The sequence below is a fragment of the Cygnus atratus genome, chromosome 5 (genome assembly GCF_013377495.2).
Source record: "Cygnus atratus isolate AKBS03 ecotype Queensland, Australia chromosome 5, CAtr_DNAZoo_HiC_assembly, whole genome shotgun sequence".
Lineage (NCBI taxonomy): Eukaryota > Metazoa > Chordata > Aves > Anseriformes > Anatidae > Cygnus > Cygnus atratus.
Window position 1 is genome coordinate 17,696,036 of NC_066366.1, and position 13,016 is coordinate 17,709,051.

General features: G+C 40.4%; 1 protein-coding gene across 5 annotated transcripts in view; it reads right to left on the reverse strand.

The window, feature by feature from the left end:
• Positions 1-13,016, reverse strand: part of ANO1 (anoctamin 1) — a 77,348-nt gene that overhangs the window by 12,678 nt on the left and 51,654 nt on the right. For 2 of the 5 annotated variants that reach the window (XM_035552127.1, XM_035552126.1), the window contains 8 exons: positions 11,876-11,940; positions 11,148-11,282; positions 9,911-10,071; positions 6,009-6,091; positions 4,238-4,249; positions 3,328-3,399; positions 1,413-1,490; positions 244-318 (listed from right to left, as the gene is read on the reverse strand). In XM_035552127.1, the coding sequence (XP_035408020.1) occupies positions 244-318; positions 1,413-1,490; positions 3,328-3,399; positions 4,238-4,249; positions 6,009-6,091; positions 9,911-10,071; positions 11,148-11,282; positions 11,876-11,940 (681 nt within the window). The remainder of the gene's footprint in view (positions 1-243; positions 319-1,412; positions 1,491-3,327; positions 3,400-4,237; positions 4,250-6,008; positions 6,092-9,910; positions 10,072-11,147; positions 11,283-11,875; positions 11,941-13,016) is intronic. The other 3 variants (XM_035552125.2, XM_035552128.1, XM_035552129.1) reach the window with 3 other exon arrangements.

A 13,016-nucleotide genomic window follows, 5' to 3' on the forward strand; every position in this document is an offset into this window, starting at 1 on the left:
CCTCATTTTTCCATTGCCATGTTCAGGTGTGCTTATTTCTTTACTGGAATGAGATGGCAAAGTAGTACTTCAATTTCTTTAAAAGTTTTTATATTATAAAACTAATAAAACATTTGAAATTTTTAACTGGGAAAAAGTCATTGCAAACTATGGCAATTTGATAAATCTGTCACAGTATATTACTTCTGTTCTATACAGTCATTCAGTAACATAAATTTCAGGTTTTCCCCAGGTGATGCTTACCATGAAGATAATGCCAACAAAATTGGTCAAATAGGCTGGAAAACGATCCTTCCATGTCAGCTTTTCTTTATCTGTCTAAATTTTTTTGGGGGAAAAAGGCACATTTACTAAAGATGAAGCACGTGATTTTGTACATGTGACAAAAACACAGAGGGGAACAAAAGGCTAACAAACACACACCCCGTTAGCAGATGCAAAGACACAGTGTTTACAGTTACAATTCCACAAAGGCAAATTGTTTACTCCAAATCTAGGTTCAAATTTGTCAAGAGCCTGCACTGCAAGTATAAATAAAACAGATTTTTCTGTATACTTTTTGAAGGAAACATGCAAATAGCCTGTCATAAACCATGAAGTAAGATCTCTCCCACTGTTAAATATTTTATTTTGCTTTCCCTGGAAAAATTCTTCCTCTTCTTCCCTTGTCCCACCCCAGTCCATATTTGCAGCTTTGCAATTACACAACTGGTGCCACTGAAATAAAGATTCTACCCAAAAAACTTCAGGATGAGTGTACAGTTGATGGAAGACCTTGTTTTGCGGTGCAATCCACTTTGAATTGCTTCAATGGGAGTAAGTTTTGATTACCTGACTACCCACATGGTATGTGATGGACCATGTCAATGGGAGTTAAGATACACGTGTGTAGTAACAGTTTGTAGGCTATCCTAAACCCAGTCAACCATCCAGTGACTCTACCACACTGAATTTGGGGAATTAAGATTTCATTTAGAGCAGTATTGCTCATCTAGAGTCTTTCCTGAACTCTCATGCCAGGAATTGTTTCTAAACACCAGAAAGTAAACAACAAAGTAGCATTACTGAAGATGACGCACACATTATAATGAACATAAAAATATTACTCAAAATCCTATTTTTATCACATGCACGTTGCCTCAGGGAAGTGCAAGCAGCTCTTCCAACACACGGGCCATGCTCCACTGCAAAACATAACATCAATCCATCATGTACACCTAAGATTAGCCATGCAGTGCCATTCCAGATGCAAGAAACGTTGGCTAAAAGAGTGCTGAAGAAACAAGGAAGGGGAAGAAACCCAAAACTGAATGTGAATATTAAACAAGGGTTCAACAGCCAAAAACAATTGATTTGTGTCTTCCATAATTACTCATAATTTGAGTTTCCTCCTAAGTTTGAATAAAAAGAACCAATTTCACCCCAGCCATGACTGTCTTAACTCTTTGTCTCCATTTGTTTGCTGCCTCTTCTGGAAAATACCGATGCTTCTGATGGCAATCAAAGGAAACAAAAAAGGATTGGGCAACATAGCATTACAAAGTGATGCTAAATTAATCTATATACTCTCTACTGACTCCACATACCCAGCATTTCAGCCATAAGTCAATACTCTGTTAGTTTGCTCAATGCTGTGCGCTATGGCTTTAGGTTAATAAAAAATAACAACAGAAGACAAACTGTTGCCCCAATCTTGGAATAGGTCAAACTGTCCTGCAAAGAATTTCCTGTTTTTAATTTAGGATTGTGCCCTTCTTGTTCCTTTATGATGTGTAAAGGAGGAACAGTTTGGTCATCCCTTAAAAAGTATATATATATTTTTCAATCAGACTTCTGTTGAAAAAAATATGAGCAATTTCTGGGTTGGCTTTAGATAGTTTAGATAGTTTAGAGAACTTTGGATAGTCTTCCTTTAAGTTGTATGACAACTCAGAAATCTGATGTTGAATTTGAACTTGGACACTGTAGATCCCAATGAAAGATAGTTACTGAGTCTTTCAGAAAAACTCCTTTTCTCACGTTTCCCAAATTAGTAACATCCAAATTGAACACAGCCCAAAAAGTTATAAATAGTCAGGTTTAAAAAAACCCCTCCCTTTATTGCTCAGCTTTCATATGCTGATATTTTGAGGTCACCATTCATTAATTGTCTGATTATCCCAACCTTCTACATTTAAGAACTGAGTTCCTAATACACCAAAGGGCACAGCAAGCTGCAAATTTTTAGTATACAACAAAGTCTGTGTTCAAACGTTGTTTATGTAAGAGAGCAGCAACCCAAATTCTTTTTCTCCTGTAAGGGATTTTAAAGCAGTGCTGCAAGTCTGGTATTCCACATTGCACCGAGTGGCTTGCACAGTGCAATGCCTAAAGTAGCTAGCAGGTATTGGCATCAGCCTTGTGGCATCCTGAAAAGGGGGCCCAGCAGTACTCAAGCTGGTCAGAGGAACTGCACTGACTGAGGGCGAGACGTGTGTGCCCCTGGGACCAGCAGCACCTTTATCATATCCCCGGAAAGAGCAAGTTAAAAGCAGAAGTGAGCGATACCTTACCCGGTGAAATATAATGGAAGTTATGCTTTTAAAAGGCAGAAAGTTATTATCAAAGCTGGAATTGGGCAAGAAAACTGGTGTTAGTGTTCTTAATTATGCTCCAGTAATATTTTTACTAACAAAACAGTCCCAAGACCTAAGCATAAAAAGTCAGACCCAGCTCAGCAGCAGGACGCTCATCTTCTACAGCTGTGTTAAAACAGTGCCCAGTGCCTGATCTACGCTCCCAGCAAAAAGGCAAAAGCAGGTGTTAGGGCTCCCCGGGACAGCCATGACACCACCAGAGGTTGCCCTGCGCAGCCAAAACCTCAATATGCAAAGCACCACAGATTTTGGCCCCACGGGTTAACCTGCAGGCAGAAGGATGACAGAGAACCTCTCCTGAGATGCTTTACTTATAATAGCACAGAACAAGATATTTTGCTATATTTTTTCTCAAACTTGATTTGTTAGCCCAACAGGAACACCCCTTCCATCAGACTTGATGAGCTTTCTTAAACCACACCTCTGTATCTGACAATATCATTGAAGACATCTCTAGACTTAATCAGGTCTTGAGTAAGAGAATGGACAAAGTACCACATGTATGCCAGGACTGAAAACAACTGGAATTTAAACACATTACGCAGTGTCTCTTTTTTTTTTTTTTTTTTTTAACCCATTTCCATTCTTTTTCCCATAGTCTTGGGTCAGCACCTACTATAAATGACCTTCTTTTTCAAAGTGTTTTTTTTTTTTTTTTTAAAGGTGAAATAAGTTAATATTTTTACCATACCTCTTTATGTTTGTGTTCTTTTCTCAGTGATTTTTCTAAAACCTTTGCTTCATATTCTGCTCTTGGATGATCCTGTAAAATAAGTCATATTTAATAAAAAGGAGTCATCTGTTTTCTGTATCAGCTACGCATGAATCATTTGCAGGTCAATTTCCTGATAAACTCCAAGTTTCTAACTCACTCAATACGTCATTTATGTCAATTGATGGTCAACTGTACATTTAACAAAACGTCAAATACCTTATCATTCGCAGTACTACAGCAGCAACCGTAGAGTGATTTGCTATCAGACACCTACCAGTAACCCTACATACATTTAAATTTAATACTTAAGAGTATACAGCACATCCTGCAGGCAGGTTCAAACCACATGACATTATGCTTGGATTTCCATGACCTGCCTTTCTCATGAAAATTAGATTTTGCATTAACTGTAATTCCAGTGACACTCAACTCTTGAAGGAAACACTTATTTGCTGTAAATATGAAAAACACGTTGCTTTGGGATCCCAGAAAACTGTCAACTGGGGCCTTCCCCTAATCCTGTCTTTGACAAAATCCACACAATTACCCATGTGCATTGCAGGAGAGGGTATAGGAAATGCTCAAAAGTAAGAGACAGCCAAAAGATTTAGAAAGATTCACAGCTTCAGAATTCACAATAATTATGCATTCACAAAAGATGCAGAATTCACAGTTATGCATTGGATGGAAAACAGAACGGATCTGAAAAAAGTCTGAACAAGTAGAGAGGGGGAGGATGTAAAGGAAAAGCGATCAGTGGGAGTTTTAAGGAAAATTGGAAAATTTGATGCTCGAAAAAGAAGAGGTGGAGATCAAAAGATGGCATTCATCAGTGGACATGTAATAAAAAAGGCAGGAGCAATAAAAAAAAAAATGTTTTCCAAACCTTGACTGCCTCCTTCAGGAAACCAGAAAAAAATAAAAAAAAAAAAAAGAAAAAAATTTGATTACTAAACTGTTGCAGATTATCTTGGATTTATATTTTTAAAATTACATGGAACAATCACAAGTGCAGTGGATGGCAAACACTAACAGAGAAAATCAGTCTACACATGTTCTACGATATGTTAACATCACTGTACATACTGTATGACATAGGTGTCCCTAAAAAACACCGGAAGATGAAACCCTTTTTATTTTAGTATATCACTTAAGACCCTGGCTCTTTACCATGATACTAGCTTAAGTTTCACCAAAATCAGAAATAGGAGGGTCTCAAATTCTTTGCTAACCTCATGACTGTATTATCTAGAATTGCCTATACAAAACAAAGAATAAAATATACTTTTTTAACAGCTGCTGCCTTTGGTCACACAAGGTTTTAGGCTGTAGAGCTCTGAACTTGAACATGAAGGAGATAGCTGTCAGAAAGATACAGTTAATCCTTTCCCCTTTCATGTACGCTAACAGCAAGTTGCCAAAAATAAAAGGGCAGTATAGTATCCAGGAAATAAATCCCCGTATTCTCTCCCAGTAAAATAGGTGTGGTCTAGCAAAGTGCATGGCACAGAGGCCGCTTGCATAGCATGCCTAAATATATTAAGGAGGAGTTAAATATATTAAGAGGAGATCATTCAAGCAGAAACATTTTGGGCGTGAAGGAAGCAGTAACTGCCCAAGGCTCAGCAAGCTGCACGGCACCCCGTAAAGCCCACGAGGTTTTTGTTACGAGGGAACAATATTTGTTGTGTACCTACACAGGACAGCTCGTGATATGACAAGTGCAGCCGTGCTCCTCTTAAAAACAACAGCAGCAAAATATCCGGACATGCAGGCAGCCGGGCAGCGGCTCCATGCCAGCTGGGGTGCTGCAGCCACCGTGCCACATGCCAAGGGCAGCAGGGTGACACGGGGGGACACATCTCCCCAGCCTGTACCTGAGACTGCCTCGGCTGTCACTGTACTGGGAGCAGGGCAGGTGAGCACTTTTTGTAAAGTGTGATATTAGAAACAAAAAGGTGTGAGCATTTTCTCTCCTTTCCTTCTAGAACTTCATTGATTTTTTAATATCCTTTTTCATACAAATTTGACCCTTTCCCCTTTCAAGCTATTTAGTGTATTTATTATAAACCTGGGTAAGGACTTTTTTTTTGGTATATGAAAAAAAAAATACACCTCAACATTTATGTCCCTCCCAGTGCCCAAAGCCCACATATCTGGCAGTATTTTCTCAGGTATTTGCCAAGTCAGAGCTTGATCCTGCATCATTAAAGTTAATAGGAATTTTTCACTGCCCTTTTTCTTTTCTTTTCTTTTCTAGACACAATGCTGTAGCTATCAAGTTCCATACATTCACTTCTGATTTACAGCCGTGTGAGATGAACAAGGTCTGTGGTTGTTAGCGCCCTGACACCAGGCAGGGAGTAACACGTGAGCCATATATTCCATGCATGTGCTGCTAGGTGTGACCTGGCTGCACATTCACCAAAAGAAAAAAACAAAACAAAACAAAACACCAGATTTTGTAGCTATACAATTACGTTTCTATGGCAATAATACGTACTAGTCATACCCTTGCTATAAAAACCTCAAACAGTTCATGCATGGGATTTTCCTGTCTTTTAAGCACCCCATGAGCCAATGTCTGGCGGCTCAGTGCAAGGAGGGACTCGTAATGCCGCGGTGGAAAGCAAAGAGTCAGAAAGGAAGGGACAAACCTCCTCCTCTTCAAACCCAGTCAGGTCCCACCTGTAGTTGAGGCGCATCTGCTTTCTCTTCCAATGTTCCATAAAGGTAGCAGCTGAAACAACAGGTTGACAATTATTTGGGCGTTTCACAAAAAGCTTCGGAAGTCATACCAGCCTCAGGGACGTGCCTTGAAGCTGCGCCTGCCAGGAAGATGCCCATGTGCACGCTCCCTGTTGCCACCGGGAGGTCCCAGCAGGTGCAGCATTACACAGCACACCCGGCCAGCCTGACTCCTCTGTGGCTGCTCGCTCATTCAGCGGTAACGTCTGCCTGGGAAGCGCCGGTAATCGGTGCTAGCAGCCAACTTTTCTACATGAGCTAAAAGAAAGGGCATTCGCTGTACCCACGTGGCTTCATGCAGAACGATGCATGCAGTTTTTAAAGGGGTCTAAGAAAGTCAGACTCCTCAACTTATTTAAATATTTGTGTGTGACTAATGATACTGCTTGTCTTCATCTGTAGTAATTCTGTCTGTGAGCCCAAACAAATTTGTCTTTCATCTCTACAAAATACGACTGATTTAACTAGCCTAGTACTGTTGGTACAGTTATTCCCTCAAAGATATAAAAATAAACCATTTTCATATTATAATTCCATCCATCTAGTATTCTTAATAGTACTGTTAGCTCTTATAATCACACCCAAACCAAAATATTCATGCCAGTGTAAAAGTTGCAGGTGGGCAGGCTGTTAAAGAAGCCTTTTATATATATATATATATTTATATATATAATTTATATATATATAAATATATATATATATTATTTATATATATATAAATATATATATATATTATTTATATATTTTTATATATATATATATATATATATATATATTTTATCATTAGTAGAACTAGAATTTTCTTTTTTATGGGGAAGAATTCCAGAGAAGAAACCTCATTAATGCAGTTCTTGAGTCACAGCAGAAGATCCCAGTCTATATCAGTCTATCTGCCTCTGAGACAGAGCAAGTTCTCAGAGGACATATTTAGATGCTGGGAATACACCAGTACTGTATAATAAATAAGTGATTATGAAAGAGGCAAGTCTACCCAGAAGTGGTGTTCCCAGGGGAGCTTCCCGCAGTGAGCATTAACAGATGTGCTCAGAAACATTCACCCCCCACATTCAAAAAAAACAGAGGCAGGGAGAGGGGAAGAAGGTTGAATACAGAGGAAAGGACACCCTCGTGACTGGAGCCTGGCTATGGTCATGACACTCATTCATCTTCTAAGTGAAACTCCCACCTGCCAAGCTTACAACTGAGTCCCTGCACAGGCCATATGCTTCCTGTAAATCTGTATCACCATAAGTGTCTCTTGAGAAAGACCACATTGGGTTTCCAGGGCTCCTTCCCCATCCAATGCTGCTGCAGCTCCTGCCCTGGGGTCTGCAGTTTCCACCCATAGTGAGGAATATGGAAAATGAGTAACACCTCATTTCTTAGTGCTACTAGGAATCATTTCATGGCACTGACTTACAACGATGCAAAATGAAAATACTGCATCTGAAACGCAGCCAGCTCATTTCAAATGCAGCAGGCGCACGTGCCAGGTAAGATGCAGTAGCAGAGCACTGCCTCTTCACCAGGCACACTTGCATTTTCATATTTCATCTGGGCCCACCAGCAGAAATGGAGCTCAACAGTTGCCAAAGGTTACTGTCCAGATGATGTTATTTTCTGAGTTTTTTAATGACATTTAAGACCACAGCTTCAGGTTTACTCCTTTGGAAAAAAGCCAGTATCACTCAGTACAAGGTAAGATTCAGGGCTGGGCCAAGGAGAGCCTGCTATTTTGGGGAGCAGCACTGGGCTATGGTAGATATTTAATGCTGAACCTGTGACAGAGGCCCAGCTCAGTGCTGTAGCTGCTGTAACTCCCACATGAGTAGAGTTCTCCAGGTTGTTGTAATAACACTGCAGAAAGAAAGCCTGGCCGACTGGTTGCTCACAGGGATACCTCCAAACCTGGAATAATTTATCCTTTGCTATGCCAAGGAGACCCTGAGCCACCCAAGCAAGTCAGTTAGCTTCCCTCTGCCTCACTACTTCAACTGCACATCAGCCTAGTAAAACTTCTCCTTACAGGCAGAGGTGCTCACAAATGGATGGCACTGAAGACTATGCATGTACCTACACTTAGAGACAGACAATTTCTGTTGATACTATTTCCTTAAAAAATAAAGTGTTCCTTTCATTTTAAAAAAATACTTTGACAAATCCTTTAGAAACTGTTTGCAGTAATGCAAGTTCATAACCTTGTGGAAAAAGTTCAGATTTCCCAATTCAAAATGACGTTTTTGAAAAAACAAACATTTATTTTACATGGTATTACTCCAAAATAAAATTTTATGTTGACCCAGAACAACTCAGGAAATTTCACATTCCACTCCAACACTATCTCTAATATTAAGCCTCATTTTGTACACAGCACAGAAACTGGCTTCTGCCAATATTCCTGCCTTTGCCCAAGAAGGTTGAAAATGGATGGAGGGACCCATACCTTTTTGCTAAAGAAAGGGAGGTAAACAGCCTCACTCTTTGGATAATAGAGCATTATGTGCCAAGAACTGTGTGTGGGTCACGATAACAGTAAACGAAAGAGACCAAAACTGATACTTGACTCTCCACATGACAGCATCAGACTATTTAAAGCCTCTGACATGGCACCCTGCTTTGGGGTGTATCACATTTCTCCCTGTATGTTACACGCCCAGATGATCCTGAAGATTGCAGTCGCTCCTCCCTGCTATAAAGTGATTCAGTTCAACCTCCCCAACTCTCCAGCTTTCCCTCTGAACCTGTTGCACTCCCAAAACTCCACTGCCCCTTCAATCTATCTGCAGGACTGTCCTTTTCCTTGCAGTCATTGACAATGAGCTCTTAGTAAGTGGAGTTACACCAATGTGTGCTGAAATCAGATGCGGTGAATGTGAATGTAAAAAATGGTACATTACAAATAAAAACCTGTGTCGGGTTTTTAGGATTAAATATTACCCAAAACAGTTTCTTTGGTAGCTCACAACAAGGTTGACAGGAGGGGCAAATGTCTTCTGCCCCTCACCAACACTGGGAACATGTAGCTGTTGAACTTCACAGCTGAGGGGAATAAAGCACACGTCCCTGTTCTCCGCAGCATCTCTGTACAGGGCTCCCAGTTACAACCACGGGTTTTGGATCCAACAGTTCCCATTTATCTAAACAGGCCCCGTTGCCTCGCAGCAGGGATGACCACAGCTCACACAACCCTCTTAACCACCCCTGAACCACTCTCACAAAGGTTTTGCAATGCTTTTAAATAAGTTCCCCAGATGAGAAAAGAAAGGTTAAGTGACTGGCTCAAATACAGGGCCAGTCAGCATCAGAAAAAATACCTATAACAACACGGTTGCTGGTCCACACGCGTGATGTCTGCTTGCTGATAAACTTAATTGCTTCTCAGAGCACACTCAAGAATCAATCTTGGTTTGTCCGGAGATGTTTAAAGGCCATTACACTTCCCCGCGGAGCCCTCCCCTCAGCCCCAAAGTACATCAATACATTTCTTCTGTAATGTTCTAAAGTGGAAGCTGGCTCTGCAAATAAATTTTTTTTGGCAAGCTATGCAATCCAGTTAATGAAATTTTGACATACCACGCTGCAGTTTTATGACAGATGCTTAACAATCTCATTTGATATTCATCTTGAGCAACTTTTTGAATTTTAGCTTTCTGTCCAGAATATAAATTTTGGGGTGACAGTTTCATGTTGGGGGGACAGTTCTTTACATAATTAACTGTCTGGGTATAAATATACTGCTTTATCTCTTCTGTTTCTTCCTGTTGTGTTTTAAATAATTAAAAACTTAACATCAAGGCATTTATCTTCTTACCCCAGAGAGCCATGAAGACTGAGAAGAAGACAGTTGCAGGGTTATCAAAAAGATGACTTGCACGAGCTGTTGCACAAGCAGAGCTCATCTTCCAGTAACTGCATGTTCTGTCACACAAAGGACACATGGTGATATTGTTTCTCTGGTCACACATTTCCATACTGCAAGGAGACAACAACACGTGTGAAAAGCAAGGTCAGTACAGCTCATCTTCCATACTCTGACAATATTTTTTGATGGGCCATTCTCTTTGGCACAGCATCTATTTCTGATCTTCAGGACCATCAAATGCTACTCTTGTAGTGATTCTCTTTCCTGGTCCAGTGAGAAGCTCTGTCCATAACCTACACTGATATAGGGGCTGAAATAGGAGATTCATAAGGGTCTATGCTTTTTATTACAGCAACTTAAAGCTAAAAACAAAAAATAAATAAATCATTCTTGTTTTAAAATACTAAGGACAGCAATAGATAAGGTAACAAGGGAAACATTGAGTATTAAGAGATGAGTTAACGAATTTAACCCCTCTGCACTCCATCTCTGAAATAGCAATACTGACGCTCTCCTTGACTTTCTTCCACAGTTGGAAAAAGTAAAAAGGAATATTAATAAACAAAAATAAATCTATTTTTTTTATATGCATTAATCTGCTTTGTTAATCACTGCTTATAGTTGTTGCACAAAGTATGTAATTTTCATACACAGCTGATGATGCATGCAGGACAAAATGCAAAATCATAGGGCTTTAAAAATTATTATAATACAAAACTTAGTAAAGTTTAAAAATAGTAGGACATCAAGATTTTAATCTGACCACAATTGCTTAGTTTAGACATGTATATTCTTTATTTATCTTCATGCCACACAGCACACTTGTCAGCATTTTAAGATGGAAAGCACTAAAACCTATCATTAGCAGCATTTTGTTGGTTTGTTTTAACATAATGATCTGAGTTAGAAAAAAAAAATACCTGAGCAAACAGCCAAGAATTATTTTTAGTACATCAATGCAACTCAACAAATAATATTAACAATAATTGCTAATTATTTTAAAATACACTTCAGTTCTGGTGCCTGCGCTCAGCTGTTGGTAAGTCTCCACTGCTTATTGGAAACAGGAATTGTTGAGACTGGAGGCTCCCCGGCCCAGGGAACTTGCCCTCACCTCAAGCACACCTCCCAAAAGATGAAGCATGCAAAGGAAGACAAATCTGTTTTTTTTCCTCTTTGTTTTTACCTTGGTATATTCTCATCCACAGTTGCACAGCCGTATAGGAAAACAATAATCCCTACAATGGAAGCTGGAATAAGCATTTGTGTATAAACTCCCAGCCAGGCAAAATATAGTCCAATCTTCTCTCCAAAGTATTTTCTGAAAGACATTAAAGGTTTAAAGAGAGAGAGAGAGAGAAAAAAATGTTTCCTATTTCTTAAAATATATCATGGCTAAAATTATGAATCACAGCTGGATTTAGCATGAAGAAAGTAAGATCCAATGACCTGTGGGAATGTTTTCCCCTCAGAGGACTCTCTTTCTCATGATGCTTGGAGTTAATCCAGTGATGAAGGCACCATGAAAGCCAGTCAGTCCAACTGGTCATTTTTTTCCAGTCTTTCTGCCATGTAAACTGGTATCTTTGGACCTCCTGAGAGCTATTCATCTTACAAAAGCCCTGCATTTTCTGTAACTCAGTTGCTCTATAGAGTCTCCACTCTCACCCAGAGCAAACAAAACTCACTGAGAGCGCTGAAGCCCTGCACAAACTTCCTCCCTACCCAGCCCTGCTCCCCTCTTTTCCACCAGGCTAGCCGGAGATGCAGACGTGGGACTATTCCTGGGCACAGCACCACAAGTTCACAGTCGTCCATCCTCAGGAGGATGGGCACTAAGGGACCGCACGTGCTGCAGAGCATGGGTGGGAAGGGCTGCGGCGCGGGAACCCGACCTCGGGGCTAAGCTCTCACCTCACCAGGTCAATGGGCTGGTATTTATAGAAGACTCCATAGCTCGCCCACTCCTCGCACAGGAGCTGTAAAAGAGAAAAGAAGGTCAAAAACAGAAGCAACACACGCTTGGCTGACTTCTCCTTTGCAGTGCTCGTGCTGTGATCCAGTCTCACCTCTCTTCAATTTCAAAACATAACTCAGATCTGCCAATACACAGTCTGCATTAAGTATTAAAAACAAATTTGGTGATCTGGCATGCTATAATGCAGTGATGAATTCTAGTACATTAAAAGGCTTTTCAGCAATGGGATTGATGGATAACTACAGCAGAGATGGGGAGAGCAGTCCTGATTTTATGATCTGCAGAAAGTATCTAGCTGAACAGGTGCAAAAGATGAACATGCTTTGAGTTACAAGATGGAGAAAACTAGCATAAGTGGGTTTGTTTTCACAGTGTGAATATTCAGCATCCATCAAGAGGAGCTGTGCAGAGGTGCCTGGAAGGCTGCATTTAATAGGTGTTCAGCTTTAAACTAGAAGAACGTGATGATTTCCATCCATCCTTCTGGTTAGGATATAGGCCAAAGAAAACAACGATATAAAATTAAATCCCTCACAAAAAATAGTTTCCTACAAGATCTTCAACTTACCCTTTACTTTCTAAAGCACAGAAATAGTGCTTCTATGATCTGATTTTTAAAATATAGTTCAACTAACAGAGTGAACAAGAAATCTGTGTGTGTGTGTCCAATAAATACTGGATGAAATAACCGTGCTCACTGGCTACCTGTTGCCATCACCTTCCCTGGGACAAGGGGACTGGCCTCTCACCATCTGCTTTTGAATTCCCACCTTTACTTCTTTCCTTACTTCAATCCAGTTACAAGAGCTAGGGAGCATGATGTTCCTGAACTAATTACTAATATTTCAGGAGATGTTCTGATGGTAATTTCTGAGACCACTTCTTAGGAGACAAGCCCAAGCAGGACGCCACTGCTCAAGTCCATATGCTATGTTATTGCAGCAGGGAAAAGCTTGGCATATGTGGCTGTGCTCCTCCAGTGATGCGCAGCAAAGCAAGGTCAGGCAGGCTGGTGCTCCAGCCTCTGCCACACACAGCCCCCCTCTAGCATTGTACCACACAGCCAGCAGGGTTTCT